We start from the raw sequence: 21333 nt of genomic DNA, 5'->3' as shown, positions 1-21333 counted from the left end.
AGGGTGATCCTGGCCTATCTGGTCCACCTGGTGTTCCTGGTCCTACTGTAAGTTATTCTGTTGTTATTTTCCTGCTTTCAAATCACTGTACTACACATACAATTAAATATTATTTAGGAAATAAGCTACAAGAAATAAGAGAGTTAATAAGTGAATGGCACAATACACAACCTGCAACCCCTTAAGAATTTACTATAGTCAGTATTCACAATATGAATGGCAAAAATGTTCATGAAAGCACTATTTTGTTAAGTAAATTCATGAAGTGCCATACTTTGCATAGAATAAAGATTTTCAGTTAGTATTCAGTTAGTATATAATGTTTGATTGTAAAATTGAAGTCTAACCCATCGAGCAATGTTGAATATTGCTCTTGCTTGTTTCCCTTATTTTTATATTGAGTTTTATATTATTCAATAAATATAATTAAATACTAATAATTTAATAAAACTACTAATAATATAAATCTCAAAATAAATGTCCAATTTCCATTCTATGCATTATAGTTTTGTAATGCCAAAATTCACTTGTAGCATTTAAAGTATTTTAAGTTTTTTTTGTTTTTTTACTATTTTTTAGTAATTTATTTTCTAGTGTTTTGTGTTTTCCAGTGTTTCCAGTATTTCTAACGTTTAATTTTATTTAGAATCAAATACATTCATTAATTCATGTTTACTTGTATTGGTGCAACCCTATATTATAAGCTAGAAGATATACTTCTGTCTCTGACATGTACAATACTGGACTGTAAAATAACTGATATCATCTATTTAGTTGTGTTGGATAAGCATATTTAATGCCACAGTTCCTATGGGATTTTCTTACATTGAAGCTGTGACGGTTTAGTGGTCTGTCACAAGATAAAGGTTTCATATCATGTATGGATTTTTAGATAAAAGTAGTGGATGTTTAAGCCATGTTCTCAGCCTACGGGTGGTTTAGATGGACACCAGGTTTGAGGTTTAACTCCTTCTTGTCGTTCCTGTAACTGATAGGGAAAGCCTGGTCCACGTGGTGAGCCAGGGATCCCTGGAGAGCCGGTGAGATTTGCTTTCTTGCTTGTTAGCAGCTGTCAATCATACGGCAGGTTTTGGCAACAGAATCATGCGAGACTGATGATGTCCCATTTTCCCTCTTTTGTCTTTCCACACAGGGAGAACGAGGGCCTGTGGGAGAGACTGGCTTCCCTGGACCTGAAGGGCCTCCTGGATCCCCTGTGAGCAATCGTAGCATTCATTACACCTGTAATCTGCAGTGTACACTAATGAACACCTGTCTGTAAACTTCAGCAGCGGTTTTCAGATGTCTTTATGATTAGACCCACAAAAATTTGAAACTTCTTGTGAGGGTCATCTTAAAAAAATATAAAAGCCTCTCTATATTTTATATATATATATTTATATCTCTATATAAACCAATATATACTATGCAAGGAAAAATTATATTTAATAATAATAATATTTATTATTTATATTTTCAGAATCACATTATTTATTTATTTACAGATTTGTTATTAAAATATATTCAGAAAATATAGTTATTTATAATTAGCGCTGGGCAACAATTAATCATAACCAAAATAAACATTTTTGTGTACATAATTATTGTTATTTATGATATGATATATTTAATGTTTATTTACAATGTATTTACGTGTATGTGTATATATTTATACTCGTTTAATTTATATTATATATATATATATATATATATATAAACATACTTAATATATAAACATAACATTTTTCTTAAATATATAAATGCATGTGTGTGCGTTTGTATACATAATAAATATACACCGTGCACACACATATTATGTGCACAAAAACTTTTATTTTGAAAGCGATTAATCATTGTCCAGCACTATTTATAATTATTAGTATTAATACTATTATGAGTAGTATTGTTTGTTTTTAATATTGATATTAATAAATGCTACTTATAATTACAAATGATTTCAAATTATTAAAATAATTTTTGATATTAATATAACTGTATGCATTTTATTTTCTTTCTTTATTTTTTATTTATTTATTACTGAGGCTGTCCATATAAATAGTACAAATGCATTTTTTTTTTTTTTTTTTTATAATTAAGATCTTCTGTGGTCCCCTTTGTGGCCCCGGGGGTCACTGGATCTACCTTTAATCTACCTTTTATGCTGCACCTGTCTGTGATCTACACCCTAAATAGTAATATTTAGTTCTCATTAGTTTCTGTCTTCTGTTCTCAACTCTGTGATCTTATAACAGATTGATCCAACGTTTGATCCATCCTTGAATTGCAGACCAGATTTAATTAACTGATTAGTCTGCTGATTGATTCACAGTTTGACTCGCTGTGAATTCAGAGTCCTGGCACAAACATTCTGTTGGAGTTTATTTTTCTTCAGTTCTTGATTTCTGCTCACTGGCCTGTAGTTTGATTCATGATTCATGATTGATTGAGTCTGGGCTGTTTCTAATTAGAGATCTCAGAATGCTAAAAATCACTGTAAACAAGCGTCAGATATATTACACAATTGGAATCATAGAGGTTTAGATTGGCTGAATTACTATGATTGACACAAATATAGTGTGATATAGCAGCATAAAGCAGAGCTCTGTGTCAGATTGTTCTCTACAAACCAGAGCAAATGTTTTTGGCTGTAATATCTCACTTCATAGCACAGAGTAATCTCCTCGTACTTCTCTTCTCTGTACTGTGGTGTTAAACCCGGCTGGTTTGTGCTGTGGTAATGAGTGCAGTCACTGGGGTAAACGTTTGATTGGCTGTCTCAGTGAAGGAGTACAGTGGCTGTACGGGTCTCATATAATTGCTTCGTTATTCACAGCCGTAATGCCTTCAGAACCTCCGCTGAATACACAGAATTCCCCTTGGGAATTCCTGTTTCTTTCAGGTATTATTTTGCGATTTATTCCTAGTTTATGTAGCTTGAGTCCTAATTGTTCACACTTAACCTTAGTAGAACAAGGTGCACTTAACTAACTACAAGTACGAACTAAACTACATCAAAGTTGCCAGTGTTTGCAACACATTTTACTTGTGTAATGTGATGACGAGTAGCACCCAGAAGAGTGTGGATACTTTTGATACACTTTAAAATGGATGGATGGAATAAATTTTCTTCCATTTTCACTTCTAAAAGAACATTATGAAAGTAGTTTTGTAATAGCATCTCAAACCATTTGTGCACATTGGACCCCATCTAGTTATGTATGGATATTATAAACAATGCAGAGTTGTTTTGATTGCAAAGATTGATGGGAATGTTCTGTCTCCTCCACAGGGAAGGCCGGGAAAAGATGGAATTCCAGGCTATACGGTATGTGTGTACAGTATATGCATGACAGAGCTTTGGCTTCAGCTGTACTGTATCCCTAATATGGTAATGTTAGCAGAAAATTAATGCTTTTACTTTCATACCTGCAGCATCTAATAACTTGTGCCAGCGAGTAGTGGATAGCGGTTAGACTCGGATCCGTGCTGTTCTACATTTATCTCTGTCTCACTTCATTTCTCTCTTTCCCGAGCAAATAAAAACCCAACACCAGTCATTAGTCTTGTAAAGTTTTCAATAATAGGACCGCTTACTCACTGCTAATGCTCTCCAGTGTGGATAAAATCCTGCTCATGAGCCATTAAATCATGAATAATGCATGCGATCACTAATTAAATGTCCCCTACAAACAGAGTTTGTAGTTTCGAAGCCTTGTCACGTCAAACAAAAAATGTTCTGTTCTCTGATGCCTTGTCACAACAGAATGCATATCTTCAGCAGAACTGTGACATATCGCACTTGCACTTTACAGCAGCGAGCAGACACATCAGAGAGCCTCCAACACAAAGCTCACAAATATACGCCTCAGTCACAGACAGAGGAACACTGTAAATGCAACATGCATCTGCAGATTTTAATGAGGTGAGCGAGATGGAGCAGAGGATGAGTCAGAAGTCAGTTTGCTCGTTGACCATCTTGCTAACGCCCAGGTCAGCTATTTTGTATCGGAGTAAGACAAGGTTTTGAGGTTTAGCTGATTAACTTGATCCAGTTTGCCTCTACTGGTCAATGTTATAACTGCAACATCAGGCAGTAATAATTATGACCAATTTTATTTTAGTATTATTTATATAACTGTTATAGTATTTAATAATATTTTGAAATAGATTTTTGCAATATTCACTTTTCATTTGAATATTACTTTAGTGTTTTTTTTTGCTTTTCTTTTTTAAAGCTTCCATTTATTAATTTCTTTTAGTTTGTCATTTTATTTATTTACATTGTAACATTTCTAATTTTAATATTCTAATATCTCATTTTAATTTTTTTATAATGTTTTAGTAATTTAATCTGAATCTAGTTATTATAGTAACTATAGTTTTAGTAATATTAGTATTAATTTTATTTGCTGTCTGACATGGTGACATTTTAATTGCTAATTTAAATGTTTCTATTTTTTGACTATTTTAATCTATATATATATATATATATATATATATATATATATAATTTTTTATATATATTTTAAGTATTTTAATCTAATTTAGTAATTCAATTTCATAAGTTTTATTATATTATTTATATTATATTATTTCAGATTTATTTCAATCTCTAAAGTGAACCACAGTTTTAGTAATTTTAGCACAAACTTTATTTGTTATCTGACATGGCAACAAGAGTCTATTATTTCAGATTGTTTTCAATTCAGAGTTATTATGGTTAAACTAAAACTAAACCCCATTTAAACAATTGCTTTACTTACAATAAATGTTAAATGAAAATAAAAATAAAATGTAACTTATTTTAGATATGTCAATGTATTTTATTTCAGCTAGTGGCCAAGGCATCTTTTTTGTTGTTGTTGTTGTTTATCTTGAAGTACTGAAATAAATAACTCAAAATAAATAAACCTTTATAGACATAATAAAAAATATGTAAAATGCACAAAAATACTACTTTAAAACTAAAGTGAAAGCTAAAAATATAAAAAATAAAATCTAATTCAAAATATTAACAAACTATAATAGTATAGCTCAAATAACACTTTTTTTGTTGTTGTTGTTGTTAGCTTTATTTTTATTTAACTTGCATTGTATTTGTTTAACTTGATTGGCTCAAGCAGAACGGAGCAGCAAGAAGCTGGATTTGAAACCATGATTTTTCAACAAGCGCTTCACCTTTTCCCCCATTTATACTTTCTCCTAGATAAGTCAAGGTTCAAATGGGTTTGGATCATCTGGAGGAAGTTCACTGGCCTTATTTTCACTTTCATTCACGTCACCATCTTCTCAAATGGCACGACTGCGTGTTTGCGGGGTGTTGCACCACTCTAACACACAGATTTCCTCTATTTTCTTTTCTTTTCCCCCTCCTTGTTTCGTTCATGGATGGCCGTCTGTCTCTTTCGGTGGTGTAACAGTGCCATCTAGCAGGAAGGGAGTTTTTCGGTCCTCTCTTTTTTCTTTTCCATCTCTTTTATGGCAGGGGCTGAGGGAAACACAATTCAGTGGGCACAGTGATGGCTTTAAGCTCTCCTCATCAGGAGCCTGGGAATAGAGAGGAGGAGAGAGATTGTTAGACATTGATGGGGGTGTGGATGAAAGCAGATGGTTGAGGATGCTTTCACAAAGTGCCGCCCGCTTTAGAAACGCAGGCTAGATTGCATTTCTTTTTTGCTCGGCTGCTGTAATCCAACAGGAGAATTTGATACCGAGATGTTCCCCGAGGAACTAGTGGGAGCCCTGATGCGAGAGAGGAGCAGAGATAGATGGGAAAGCGAGGGGAGGGAGGAATGCAAGAGTGGTTTTGGAGTACAATGAGAGGTGTTTCTCTACATAGCGGTCTCAGAGGAGAGGGAGAGAGAGGAAGACGACAAAGAGAGATACATAGGTTCACGGCTTTGATGAGTTTGGGGAAAAAATGGTCATTTGTAAATCCACCGAGGTTTTTCGCTCTGCTCTAGACTGAATAACTGGAAAAGTTTGCCCATTAAAGCAGCCAAATAATTTTATTCCTCTAATGCGGCTTGGGAGCGGTCTATGAAAAATAGCGCAGTTTAGCCATCTGTATGTATGAGGGTTTACTTCAGGGACCCCCCCAAAAAAAGTGCCTAGACATTTGCTAGATCTGACAAAACCAACCTTTGGAGACATACAGAGGGCTTTTTAATTATTCCAAAAATTATTCCTTAAAAATAATAAAATAAATGTAAAATATAAAAAAATAATAAAATATGGTTTTGTATATATATATATATATATATATATATATATATATATATATATATATATATATATATACACATACATACATACATACATACATACATACATACATACACACACACACACACACACACACACACACACACACACACACACACACACACATGTGTATATACTTTTATGCTTTTTTTCCTTCATTTCTCAGATTCCTCTTATGTATTTTCATAGGGAGCCACAGGCAGACCTGGAGACAGAGGTACTAAAGGAGAACGGGTGAGATTTCATATTTCGTTATGATGGATTGCATACACTATAAAAGGGTCAGTGTGATAATCAATGTCACTGTTGTGTAAATGGCATGAAAGAAACCATTTCTTCATTGTGACAAGAAAGCTATAAAAGGAGAAATACAAAGAAGAAAGCATATCATTAAACATATCAATAATTAAAAATAATAATATTAAAATATGTTGCACTAATGACTACAAATCTCTAATCTCCAGGTAGCGGTTTTGATTATTTATATGGTGCATTGAATGTAATATAGCCATATGCTATTATCAGTTGAAGTTGCGGGAGCTCACAATAGTCAGCTTGTGTTGTTTAGATTCTGTTATTTATATTCTGGTGTTGGCTTTGCAGGGAGATACAGGGATTCCAGGAGAGAGAGGAGTACAGGGAGAAAGAGGCAAACCTGGAGAAAGAGGGGGCATTGGTCCTCAGGGACAGCCTGGACAGAAAGGAGAACCAGGCACACCTGGATCTTTAACAACACCAGGGACTGTCAGTCTGTTGGTATGTAAATAATCCTACAGAAACAAGCCATAAAGAGAGGATGTAGTATGTTAAATCACTGTTCTAAAAGGCTTTCCATTTCGACTTCACCACACATTCAGAAAATTCTGAAGTTGGATTGGTTTCTTCAGGCCTGCTAATACTGAGACCAACATATGTACACTACCATTTGAAAGGTTTATTTATTTATTTTTTTGGTATTTTTAAAAAAATTGTAGGAAAAATTAAATGATCAAAAGTGACAGAAATAATTTGTAATATATATTTGTACTAATTCAATTGTTTTTTTTGTTCATTAAAGAATCCAGAAAAATATCCAAAAATATTAAGCAACACAATAATTTTCAATATAGAAAATATGATGTTACTTGAGCACCAGATAAGCATACAGATTTGTTCTTCTATGAATTCGGAAGGATCATGTGACACTAAAAACTGGAGTAATGGCTGCTGAAAATTCACCTCACAATTTTAGGAATAAATTACCTTTTCTAATATATTAAAATAGAAAACAGTTATTTTAAGTAATGATCATATTTAAAAAATCTTGTGCAGTTTTACTGTATTTTTTATCAAATAAATGCAGTCTTGGTGAGAATAAGAGACTTTGTTCAAAAACTCTTACTGACAACTTTCATGTGTCAGGCTTTACAGGGTTAAAGAATGTTCACACCAACAGAGATTTACAGCAATAAAGCAACCAACAATCATTGGTTTGCAATGCCAGTTGACGGTTAAAGGAATTTGAAGCAACATCACCAGTACATGAGCATAATATACTATTACATTAGTACTATATTTATACTACATAATATTTCTGTCAAGAAAGGGGTTTCAGTGTCAAACAATACAGCCCATTTGAGATTTTCAGGAGCACAGCCAGAGGCACAGCCAATCAAATAAACCGTATAGGGCCTTCAGCAGCATGAACACCCACTACAATCAACTGTACAGCCACTCGATAACCTCCAGCAATAAAATCACTGTCAGCGTGAACCCTTTCCAGATTACAGTGACTGCATAGTCCTCTGGAGGTGGAGTACATCTTTGACCTCCGTAAAAGATCCAGTTGCTGGCTTTCTCCCAATCTGCACCAGCCTCCTGGCCCCCGTCCTGGATCCATAACCGCAGGTCACCCCACACTATTCAGAGGGCAACCATCATTGATTGCTTTGTTGTGCATAACACACCCATGAACACTTCAGAATAAATCATTAGGATCTCTGCATAACAATAATTACCCACATGTGTTGGCAAACCCATTAGCCTCTGAAAAGCACAGTCTGCAGCAATGAGCCGCCCGCTGCGAGGCCTATATCCAACGCTCTCGCTCCCAATCAAACAAACTCACAGCCATGTCACTCAGGAAGGGACCATTAAGAGTGTATTGTGTGTGTCGCAGGGGTGGAAGGATATAGTAGTGGCAGGAGCTCTACGCAACTCCACCTCTAAACCACAACTACAAACATTAAAGGGATAGTTCACTCAAAAATGAACATTACCATTTACGAACCCTCAAGTTGTTCCAAACGTAAAACTATTTCTTTCTTTTTTTTTCTTTTTTTTTTTTTTAAAGGTCATATTTTTGAAGAATGTTGGTAACCAAACAGTTGATGATATCCATTCTTTTTTTAGTATGAAAGTCATTGGTTATCATCAACTGTTTGGGTGAACTAGCCCTTAATGCTCTTTAAAGGATGATAGGGGTTATAGTTTAAAAGGGATATTTCACTCAAAAATGAAGTCATGTTCCAGTATGACAGACTTTTTTTTCTGTTGGACACAGTAGCTGAATTTATGAATAATATCCTAGTTGATTTTTATATATTGAAAGTTAATGAGAACTAGGGCTGCTAAGCTTCAAAAAAACACAAAAGCACAATAAAAATTGCATAAAGTTAATTACTGTATGCTTCTATTCATGAGTTAAGGGTCAGTAAAAATTAATTAAACACTCACTTTTATTCACCAAGGATGCATTAAATTGATCAAAAGTGACAGAAAAGACATTCATAATGTCTTATTTGTTTTTGAACAAATAAAGTGCAGCCAGTATTGTTATTTTTATGTTAACAAATCTTGTCAACACTAAACTTTTAAAAGTAGTGTATGACAACTTTCTGTGAGGAGCAGACTAAATTTTGAGCCATGGTCATTAATTATTTTGTGAAGTGGATAAACTGAATCATTGAAAAGATCTGTATAAAAGTACCTTTTATTTCATGAATCAAACATCACCGCTTCCTCAAAGTTTTATGAAAGTGCCAAGATGAGATTTTATTTCTCTCAGTGAATAACAACTTTAATAGTTTACAAACAGAAATTGATGCTAGACTCACCAAGACCATCTCAAAGCAACTATTAGGACTTTTTGTTCCAAGCTTAACCCTTTGAAGTCGATTAACGCGGATACGCGTTTTGAGTCATTTTCTCCTGATAACCCCGAAAAGAACTTAAATTACACTTTCAGTTTTAATCGTACAGATAAGAGCAATACATCAATCGAATCTGTAAAGGGTCTACTTTTTTTTGGATACAGACATAATAACAACAAAACGTTGTGCACTTATAAAATAAAGATAACAAACAAGGTGTGCTGTCTTCAGCCTTTGTCTGCGCTGATCTTTATTTACAAACACGTCATTAAAATGAACTGTAACTCCGTGAATACTCAACGAAGAGACACGAGAGAGATAAATATAGAAAGCTTGACATGTCTACTTTTAAACTACACAAGTGCCGCCGAAAACAGAATTTCTTTGATAAAGTAATCCATATGAAAACAACGCTATGTCTGTTTTTCATGTCTCCCTTCATTATATCTAATGTGACCAAGCCCCTGCGCTGACGCATTTCTAAATGAAGATCACAGAGATCAAGGCGGCAGAAAGCACACCCTGTTGGTTTTCTTTATTTTACAAAAGCACAAGGTGCTTGTTATGTTTGTATACAAATAAAAGTAGACCCTTTACAAATTCAATTGATGTATTGCTCTTATCTGTACTATCAAAACTGACAAAGTAATCCAAGTCCCTTTAGGGGATTTTAAAAAACAAACTGATTCGTTTATCTACCTCCGAGGGTTAAATGCATGCAATCATTCACTTTCACTTTTTCTTTAAATTTTTCACTGTTGCTACCTAGCAACCTTGTAAAGTCGCCCTTCTGTGACACTGTCTGCAAGCTTTTCATGTGGATGTCAAATTGGCGAAAGACGCTTGTGTTATTAGGTATGTTAAGGCCCTGACATGAGTCACATTAAGGGCTTTTAGACTGATCGCTGAATCTCCAAACTCTGAATATGCATTAGCCCAATTCCTTTTAACCCTCCACAAGCGTTCAGGTGAGGGATGTGAGGATGCTGCGCTTGCAGCCTGAGTGTCACAGGGGCCTCTGAGCGTTTGAAAGAATGACCTTGAACTGTGAAAGGTATGTTTTTGAATAGAAGGAAGTGTTTGTTTTCCTACGAGATGTTCTTCAAAATTCCGGCCTCCTCCTGTGCGGAGCAGTGATCATGAACGGCAAGATGCTTTGAGCAGAGATGGTGATTACGCCATTATGTGTCATCCATCCCTTTATCTCTGAGAACGCCAACATTTCTCAGCATGAATAAAACATGAATTGCTGCAATTTTGTAGCTGCACTTTTTAATCTTCAAATCATGTTGTGCTGATGTTTGTTTTCCCTTTCTGCCTTCTTTTTTCTCCTTTCATTTCTTCTTGCAGGGTGATACAGCTGCCTTGGAGGAAATTAAAACATTCATCCGAAATGAAGTATTGCGTGTATTTAAAGGTACATCATCTGCCACTGCTGAGGTGTTTTGTTGTGGTCTCCACCGGTGGATGAGGATTTTTTTTTGGCTTTAAGTTTTTTTCCGTGCATGTGTGACGGGAACTTTGTAAGACATTTAAAAGACGACAATCAACACTTAAGTATATTGCAAATACGCTCTTTACCAGGGGACTTCAAAAATAACAACAGTTTAATATTAAGTTTAGTGACTTATAATGTGTACCCAGCTTGTGTTTTATTGTCCACTACCACACACAAAAAACGTACACTTTTTACAATTTGTAATATTATTTGTATTATTTTGTTATTCAGTTTTTTTCATTAATTTAAGATGAATGGATAGATAAAATTAGTTATCGACATTAACAGTATTGCAAATTATCTCTTTACCAAAGGGCTCCGAAAATCTGAACATTTTTATTTTATTAACAAACTAAGGGACAAATCAAAATTTTGTTAACTGACAGCTCTGTTCTGATATTATTTTCCCATCTATCTAATGTTTTTTTTGCAAACTGTGGGATAAATTGGAATTTTGTTAACTAACAGTTATATATACAATAGTGTAATTCATATTCTTAAATCTGTTATTTTCAGACAGTTATGCTTTGCTACAGAAGACACCAGCAGCTATATTAGCCGCACCGGATCGACAAGGCCCTCCAGGGCCACCTGGTAATGATGGCTCCCCAGGACCCCCGGGAGAGCCAGGACCTCCAGGTCCCCAAGGTAGGAGTCAAAACCCAAAAGACTAAACATGTTACGTACCTCTTTACGCTGCTCCTATGATGGTTTCATCTCACACAAAAACCCAGAAGCACAAGACTGTGATTATTTATATGACTCCTGTTTCCCCAGTATTAAGTTTTTTTTGCTTTCTTCTCAAGGATTCCAGTTTTGTTTTTCTCTCTCTCTCTCTCTTGGTGGAAAATAGTGTTTATGTGTGTGTGTTTTTTAGTTAGCTGTACTGCGTCAATTGCTTCTTGTTAATTGAGTTACTCTGAACTGAGTAGGTTGAGGTTATTTTGCTCTTTAGGCCAAGTCAAACTTTGAACCTCAAGTTCAAAGTAACCTAGCAAATGAGCAAGAAAGTCCTCACTAAATGCATGCAAAAATGGCCGTTGACTGTGATATCGGGTGTAAGGCGTTCACAGGAATCTTGCTAGCTACGTCAGACAAGAAGGAAAGCAGATAGCTGCATGACAAAGTAGCATATGGTGCCGAGAGCCTGGCGGGACATATGAAGACGGATGAAGAACCGACCCAGAATAGGAGAATGTAATATCGCCCTGGACAGACTTGTGAGAGCAAGAAAGATAAAGAGAAGAAGTGAGCAGATGGAAAAAGCCACGCAATATCTCACTTTGTTGGATTAAGCCCAGCCAAAAAAAACGAAGGGGAGTGAGAAAATAAGCAATTCTGAGCATTCATCAAAGACTGGCAACTAATGTGCTTCTCCTCTAACGTTTCTCATCAGTAATGACTTGCAGTTTGGTTCTGCTGCTTCTGTCTGAGTTCTTGTGATGTTTTTCAAGATATAAGACTGTTGTGTACATTTGAACTCTAATAAGTGACGTCCATGCAAAGAAAACATACTTTGAGTGTATATACATATGTTATGTTGTGTACATTGTATTATTGATATCCAGATTGTGTCGATGCATTTTTAACAGCAGGCAAATTTCTGAAAAGCCACTTTGTATTACTTTACAGTGTTTTTGTGTTGTGTTGTTTTGGAGATTGATGGAGAAGGAACATTTATCCACAATGCGTGGTATCAGGAAGAAATTAAAAACAGGACTTTTAAACCCTGCTTAGTCAGAAAATCAGCAGGTTTTTTTTTTTTTTTTTTTGTCAGATGTTGATGACGAAGTTTGTGGGTAATATTTCCTCATTATTTTTCGTCATCCTCTGCTGGAGTCTGTCCTCCTTTGGAATCCTCAATTTATACACTTTTTTTTCACGTGATGTGCTAAAATGAAGAAAAATATCTGTGCAATCTCGGTCGCTTTACACATCTGAGTCACATTAATTCCACTCGGGTCAGTTTTCTTTGGAGTTAAACTAAATAAGAATTGGCAACGTTAATACATCTTTGTATCCTCTCTTGTGACCCGAAAGAGGTGGTTTCCTCAAACGCTTCTAAATGCTGGTCTTGAATTTAAATGCTTTTGCCTTATGTGATTTTTGTGCCTTTTATCTTTGCTTATTAATTTTTTGAAAATGTTCTTAAAATTAAATGATTTACTGTATCAAGTTTGATGTTTCTCGTGCAATTTGAGAGTCATATAACATCATAACATCTTATGCAACAACTACTTATGCAACTATTTTTTCGCAGTGTAATCAGCCATGCTTTTCTGTAACAATTTTTTGGGGATAGCATTTTTTTAATCCCTTTGTAACTTTTTGTATTTAAATCTTCTAGGGTGATGAAATCCTCTAACTTGGTTTCAGTCAAATGTATCTAATTTATATTTTAAACTATATTTTCCTGCATGCCAAGAACATACCCAGTTATACTTATTATGCTGTGTGTGCAATATTATATGAATGTCAAATAATGTAATTTTATGCAGAGAAATGTACCAGGATTTAAATAATCTCAATACAACATTTTTTAAGATTTTTTTTACATTTGCTACTGGTTTCTATGAGCAAAAATGCAAATTTTATGGAAGTGCAAAGCCGTTTTAAGATTAATTAAATGAACATTTATTTCTATGTAATATTTCATGTTTTCATTCTCATTTTTCTTCCTCCACAAGGTTTAGTCTTTTTTTCTGAGTATGAAAAACTATTTTAAATTTAAGATCTTAGAAAGATCTTAGATGTTGCTGCAGCAGGCTGCATTTGGCTAGTATTGTATTGCAGCTCCCCCTGCCGCTTTTTTTTTCCTGTAATAAATGTGCAGTATGAACTCCCCCTCAAGCAGGGGTGGAAATGCAGCGATTGTGAGCGGCCACGGGAAGCCATGATGTGATATGATGCTGCAGGTAGAGTGCAGTCCGTCCGTGGAATGTCATTGCATTGGATGAATGCATCTGAAGGTGTCCAGACACACTTTAGTTAGTTTGTCAGTTAGTGTGTTTGCTTGTGTAAGTTGCACATGCAAAAACTGGTACTGGTGACACTCTCAATTACTGCATTATTTGGCATCTCTTGGGTATTTTCTTGTTTATTAACTGCTACAGTGTTTCTCTTTCAGGCTAGACTCGGTCTGCCTCAGAGGAAACACATCACTAATGCATGTGTATTTTGACTGGAGGCAGTCTTCTGCATGCCATTATAAAGATTGGTTTCTTACTGAGTGTGTGAAAACAAGACTAAAAGATCAGCATCAGCTAATGTGTTTTTGTTTGTTCGTTTGCCTGCCCGCTGTGTGTGACATGCCGTCCAGCACTGTCAGCATTTGTGGTGCTCCTTAAATACTTTAAAAGCGTGTTTCTGATAGATAGATTTGTCATTACTCCTGAAGGGCTTAGAAAACTGAAGGATCTGAGTCTTGTTGTTTAATATGGGAGATTTGGACAGGGCCTTATGTAAAGTTTCCACCTAGCACTTTTGCTGAACTGTTACGTTAAAGTATGCCAGTGATTTAATCATTTAACAAAGTACTAATTAAATAGTGTAGTGATGCTAAATTCTGCCTGTTAGTAAAAGGTGGTAATAATGGAATACAGTACAAACAATTATAATAAAATCATTATGACAATTACTCTCCCTTCTCATAATTACTCCTGCCTGCATAGATTGTATAAAGGATTTTATATGTTCTGTATATCTGAAATTGCATTTTTATGTGTTTTACCCCTGCAGGGTATCGAGGGCAGAAAGGAGAACGAGGTCAAATGGGGTTAGGACTTCCAGGAGCTCCAGGCCCCACTGGCCCACCAGGTAATTCTGGATGAACATTTTAAAGTTGACTTTCTATCTGTGACGTTGCTTTTTATTTACCGCAGAAAAATATTTTTCGAATTTATGTATGATTTGTTGTTGTTGTTGTTAATACAAATAAATTAAATTGATAAAAGATGACAGAAAGACTATTACTCAGCACAACTGTTTTCAACATTGATATAATTGAATCTTAAGTTCTGAATCATTACATTAAAATGATTTCTGAAGAATCATGTGACATTAAAGACTAGGGTAATGGCAGCTGAATATTCAGCTTTGCTATCACAAGAATAAATTACATTTTATAATATAATCAGATAAAAAACAGCTTTTTAAATTATAATAATATTTCACAGTATCAAGTGTTTTTATTGTACTTTTGTAAATTAATACAGTCTTGGTGAGCAGAAGAGAATTTCAAAAACATTTTTAAAAATCTTATCGACCCCAAACTTTATTCTTAAAGGTACAGGTTGTAGGACCTGCCATGAGAGGGCGCACTACCAAAACAATAACAATCGCGTGGTTTGATGACGCTAAGAAGGAGCGTGGAATGATGGCACCAAGCTGATGTCCATCAATCAGACGGAAAGATAAATCATGGATTTAACACGAGTTCAACGATTTGCGCGAGTAGAATACATACAAAGTCAATGCAAAGACACGATAAGACTATGGATCAGATGTGTCCTCGCGCAGATCTAGAGACGCGATGTCCCGCGTTTGGTGTGTATGCCCCATAATACTAATCTTGTTGATCGTTATAATAGCAAACGTTTTCTGTAAAGATACGTATCAAAACAACTCACCTGTCGAGTAAAACACAAGCGAGATCGGCATCTCTTTCCAGTTGAAATTTGTCACGAAGCTACTTCCGCATTTGTCCACGACACTGTTGTCATGTGGTTTCTGTCAGTAAAGGCGGTCATAAAGGGTAACTAACGTCATTGACAGGCGACTGCACTGCCCCGTGTCACTGTTTAGAATGGGAATTATCTCATGATTTACAAGTAGTTGTAAACATTAGAGATACTGTTAGTAATCAGCTGGACAAAATATGTAACACTAGCCTAGTGGTTTTTGGATATTTTACTGCAAAAATCTTACAAATTATACAAATTGTACTTTAAGTCCTTTGTATTTCTGCTCTAAACGTTTCATGGTGTCTTTGGCTGTAGGTTTCCATAGAATTGCTTTGAGTAAATTGAATAATTCTTGGACCACATGCCTCAGATACTACCATTGGACCTTAAGATGTATTTTAACTCAGAACATTCCTTTAATACATGAGCCGTGACACCACGTAATGAGTAAAGATAATAATAATAAAATAAAAAACTAAGGATCTTGTTGTTGGTTATTGCTTTTAAGAGTGAGAAGTACATTATCTGTTATATAATAGCATGTGTTTTTTGAATTGTAAAGATGGACAGGCTAGTTCAAACTCATGTAGAACTATAGAAAGAAAGAAAAAACCTTGCTTTGTGTTTTTGTTGGGGGCCAGAAAGGCTTGTAAATACATTTCTGTGATGGCCGTTCTTTGGAATTTTGACACTCTTAAAATCTGCAACATACAGACAGAAGCAATTATTCAAATTGGTGCTTTAATGTTTTACTTTTAAAAAAGCACAGGGAGATAATGGCACCAAACTAATGACTACGGCATTCTTTAATGAACTGCTCTTTTATAAAGGTACAAAGTGCTCACTGATTTTTCTTCAAATGAAAAAATACAAAAGAGACTGGGGGTTCTTTATAATTGCACAGCACACTGTTATCAGCGCAAGCTCTGATTTCCCTATTTCTCTCATCCTCTGCAGTTAAAGGGTAACGAGCCCATAAAAAGAAGTTTTATTGTGTTTATATACTGCACTGTTTTGTCATGATCACTGTACAGTAAAAGTGCCTTTAAATAACAGGTTTTTTTTTTTTTTTACAAATGATCACTATTATTACTGCTCATAGAAATCTTGATTATACAGGCTCACCCGGAAGAGGACTCCAGGGTCCCAAAGGTGATCCAGGGCCAGAGGGAAGATGTAACCCCAGCGACTGCTTCCATCCATACGCCAGGCGGGACGGGTAGGATCTGACGCATCCTCATCAAAACCCGATTCGATCCTGGAAACCTGTGAACCAGCTCATCTACACAAGCATTAAATCCTATTGAAACAAACATAGGATCACTGCTGGAGGAGAAGAAACACGCAAACGTCATCCACACAGAGCAGCCATTACTGGTGATGTCATTTCATCATTTATCTCCGTTTCATTTCCCATATTTGTGACCAATGCACTCATTTCCCATGTTTTGTGGGTATGACGTGAGAATTCAAATCTCATCATTACACTAATCACACCGGACAAGTTGATGGCGAATGCAGGTGGAATGAGAATTTACATTTGCTTATTTTCTTCAGTTTGTTGTGAAGTTGAGTTTTGATTCATTTGTGATGGCTCTATGCAATCTAAAATAGAGTATGATAACAAATATTAAGCTACTGTAAATAACAGACATTGCAATTGTTTTTTAAACATGTCATTTTGAAAAATATTTCAATAAGTGTACTTTCCAGCCCTGTGTGAGGAACATTGCTTGAGAAGGAAGTTATCATCATGATTATCACCTCAGATGCATATTGAAACGTGAGACCACTAGTAAAATTAGAAACCATAAAAATGTTCAATGTAATATTTCACAGTAAATTATCAAATAATAATGATAAATTTGAATTTCTTAAATTTGAATTAATTTTGTTTTGTACTGTAGTATTCCATTATTTATTTAAGAATTATAAATAAATATATTCACAAATATTTGTAATTACAAATTATGTAATCAGCATAACTCAAGTAGTAAATGTTCTATAGATTTTGAATCCCAGATATTCAAAGTGGTATCATAATTCAAAAACAAACACAGCAAAGAATGATGAAATAATTGTATTGATTTTGCGGTGTTGGTCAGTGCTGGTGAGGTGAAAACGGTTCATGATATTAATAAGCTTTAATTGTTTACAGGAAAATAAGACATTAATACAATAAGATGTATGTAAGAACACCTTCATACTGGTGTTGTATGTATATTTTTTTGTGTACCTGGTTTGTTTTTGTGCTTTTTATTTGCATTTGAATATATTTATCTCTAGTTTCTTTTGCTTTGTATGGAAAGCGTCCTTCCATGTTACTTGAATATTTTTTATAAGATGACGTCTTTGTCAATTTCATATTCAACAGTTTAACAAATGGCAAGCCAGTTCACATCAAACTTTGTATGTTTTACTTTTCATGGGCAGCGATGTGTCTTAAGACCATGTTTCTGTGTAATTGAGTTCATTTATTTATTTGTGTACAAGTTTAGGATTGCAGTCTGGATTGAGTTTTTATTTATTTTATAGATATCTGTAATGTCTTGATCCAGCATCAACTGAAGGCGCATACGAGTCGTTGAATCTTTTGACTTCATCCTTCTGGCTCTGTTGTGAAGATGAAGGTTGCTGGAGTCATGTGGGCGGATGACAGTTTGTGACGTTCTGCTTTTGGTGCATTTCTGCTGCTTTCTTTTTCATCTCAGTCTTCCCAGTCCTCCTCCATTACAGCTTTCTTGAACTCTCTCTTTCCTTCCTTTCCCCCAGAGTTTTTATGAAGGTACATTTAAGACCAAGTATAGAAGAAAACCAAATAAATCGAACGGAACACAGTATGTCAATATTTTCTTGTAATACAACTTTTAATAGATCCCCATGATTTTTAAATTCATTTTACAAAAACAAGCAAACAAACAATAGCTTATGGCTTGAATACCTATGCTACTGAATATTTGACTTTATCTTCTGATCACACTGCAGAAAGGTTTCAGTTTTTTTTTTGGGGGGGGGGGGGGTGTAGGGATTTCCTGTGCAAATGTCTAAAGGTCATTTACAGTACTTGACAAGCGAAATTACATCAAATAAGAAGTCTTGTTTTATGAGACATTGATCAGAAGAATTTAATTAATGATTAAAACAAGAAAAATAACTGCTAGTGGGCTCAGACAAACTTAATTGAATGGGAAAAACAAGTTTTCACACCCCAGTGACAGATGTTTGTTCTAGTTTTAAGCATAACATCAAGATTTTTGTTCAGTTTCTCAGGAGACAAGACTTGATATGTTCAGTCTGATTCCAAAGTAATCCATCTTGATTTAAGGATGCTTAAATAATTGGATTGGAAATCTAAACAGAAATTCTGAGGAAGATATAGATTTTTTTTAAGCGTGTCAAATTTTAAAGCCATGACTTGATGATTTAAGCTCCGATTTAAGACCTTTTTAGGCCTCAGTTTATGGAAGGTCAAACTAAGACTTTTAAGAACTGCAGATATCTTTCTTTCTTTCTACTGCACCAACAGTTAAGTGTGACAAAGCAAACTCTTAAGTGTTTTTTTTTTGCCGTTTTATTCATTCTTTTTATGCTTCTTATTTTTATGTAATGTACCAGATTACCTCTGCTGAGAGTTAAACACTTTTTTTTTTTTTTTTTGGATGGTTCAGGACATAAGACTCTTGTGAGAGATTGTTGAACTGCATGTTTAACACACATTAGAGAGAATCCTTCCAAGTAAGCATCTTTTGTCTCCTTTATATTAACTTGTTTTATCTGTTTTATTTATCATGAGATATAGGTGTTGTTTTTCCGTTAACCACAGATGTTTAATTTACAGAAATGGTCTATTAATTACATGTAGCATGGATACAATATTCTTCTCAAGGGCTAAACCTGTGGACTTACTTGAAGGACAGTCTTAAGACAAAACTCCACATCTACCTGATATGCATTGCATCACCTGATGGAATATCTGGAAGATGATTCTTTTTCAATTTATTTCTTTTCTCATTGTGGGCAGATATAGTATCACACATCCTTTCAGTTGCTTTGCCTTTTTGTGCTTTTGCAAATGAATTTGGTTTGCATATTTATATAATTGTACATTGTTTTAATAAATGTTTAATTTAACATTCATTGGGAAACAGTAGTGTCTTACGTGTCTCAATATGCAACTGTATTATTCTGACTTAATGACAATCCATTGTGAAATGTGGTCAATCAGTTCGGTTTAAATGGTAGGCAAAAGTTGAGAACTATTGCCATTGGAGACTGTTGTAGATTAAACTATGAATGTACTAACATGTTTGGTTCATTACTATTATTTTAGAGGTAGATGCCTGATTTGAGAAATGTTTGTATTTTGTTTTTTTTGTTGTTGTTGTTGTGTAATGTATAATATTTGTTAATATTAATTGAGCTGTATTGAGTATTTTTCATGCTTGTGTGACTTTATGCCAAATCGCAATACCTTTAATTTTTAGCTTAGATTATGTACTGGACAAAGATTTGCTATTTTGTTAACTGTATGCATTAGATTGTTTAAGATGCTCAAGTTCAGTCTTTCAGCATTCCACTTACATTGCTATTGTTTAGAATGTTGAGTGCATTGTATATGAATATGACCAGTGGCCTCAGAAAGAATTTTGGCACTTAAAGAAATAGTGCACCCAAAAATAAACATTTGCTTAAAATAAATAAATAAAAGGGTTGACTTTCAAGGCATCCAAGATATACTGTAGATGTTTTTCGTCATCAGAACAGATTTTGAGAAAATTAGCAACACCTGCTCACCAGTGAATCCTTTGCAGTGAATGGGTGCCGTCAGAATGAGAGTACAAACAGCTGATAAAAACACCACAGTGTAATCCACATGACTCCAGTCCTTCAATTAATGTCTTGTGAAATGAAAAGATGAATGTTTGTTATAAACAAATCCATCATTATGAGTTTTTTTTTTTTTTTACATCAAACTGTTGCTTCCAGTTAAAATACAAGTCCTCTATCATAATATTGCTTTCTTCAGGGAAAAAAGCCATCTTATCTGAATCAGGAGAGAAATATGCAGAGATCAAGCATTGTTTACAGGCAAGAACAGTCTAAAACTGTTATAAAATGTGTTTCGACAACAGGGGAATGACTTGCTTTGGCCAGAAGCGTTGATTTAAAGTTAAAATGCCTTAATGTATTTAAGAACACACAGCTTTTCACTTCACAAGATGTTAATTACTTGTAGATTATTGGGATGTATTTATCAGCTGTTTGGACTCTCATTATGACGGCACCCATTCACTGCAGAGGATTCATTGGTGAGGAAGCGATATAATGCTAAACTTCTCCAAATTTGTTCTGATGAAGAAAAACTCATCTATGTCATGGATAAGTACATTTTAAGCACTTTTTCATTGTTGGCTCAACTGTTCCTTTAAATTAATTATTGTTTAAAACATAACTTTGTTTTGTGAAATGTTTGTTTTCTAATTCAATGGCATGCCTATAGTGTCCAACTGCTCTTTGAGGCCACTTTATATATTAATTAAATTTCTTTTTTTTAATTAACATTCAAATTAATTCAACATGCATTAACTTAATGCTTAACCATTGTCTGGCTGTACTGATGTTTTAATTTTTAATTTGAAGTGAATTGCATTTTATGTACGTAATTCTCACTTATCTCCCTCATTTGATTTCGCTTCTGATTATTGCTGACTTCGGTTTGCCTGCATCTCTGAATTAGTATCTAAAAGGGCAATCAAAA

General features: G+C 34.7%; 1 protein-coding gene across 2 annotated transcripts in view; it reads left to right on the top strand.

Annotated features, from left to right (window-relative positions):
• The window catches only part of LOC132156818 (collagen alpha-1(XIX) chain-like), a 56567-nt gene extending 38137 nt beyond the window's left edge, over positions 1 to 18430 (top strand). Inside the window, exons 24-34 of one of the 2 annotated variants that reach the window (XR_009437501.1) lie at positions 3 to 47; positions 996 to 1040; positions 1154 to 1216; positions 3290 to 3325; positions 6454 to 6498; positions 6868 to 7020; positions 10746 to 10812; positions 11410 to 11541; positions 14632 to 14709; positions 16695 to 16952; positions 18111 to 18430. Coding sequence is in view for 1 of the 2 variants with exons in the window: in XM_059565853.1 (XP_059421836.1) it covers positions 3 to 47; positions 996 to 1040; positions 1154 to 1216; positions 3290 to 3325; positions 6454 to 6498; positions 6868 to 7020; positions 10746 to 10812; positions 11410 to 11541; positions 14632 to 14709; positions 16695 to 16798 (768 nt within the window). In the remaining variant the exon portion in view is untranslated. Of the gene's footprint in view, positions 1 to 2; positions 48 to 995; positions 1041 to 1153; positions 1217 to 3289; positions 3326 to 6453; positions 6499 to 6867; positions 7021 to 10745; positions 10813 to 11409; positions 11542 to 14631; positions 14710 to 16694; positions 17439 to 18110 lie in introns of those variants that run through there. The other variant, XM_059565853.1, reaches the window with a different exon arrangement.
• Positions 18431 to 21333: the final 2903 nt, after the last annotated feature.

This window comes from Carassius carassius, chromosome 14, assembly GCF_963082965.1.
Source record: "Carassius carassius chromosome 14, fCarCar2.1, whole genome shotgun sequence".
NCBI lineage: Eukaryota > Metazoa > Chordata > Actinopteri > Cypriniformes > Cyprinidae > Carassius > Carassius carassius.
The sequence above is the reverse complement of the archived record's forward strand: the minus strand, read 5'-3'. Positions and strand labels throughout refer to the sequence as shown.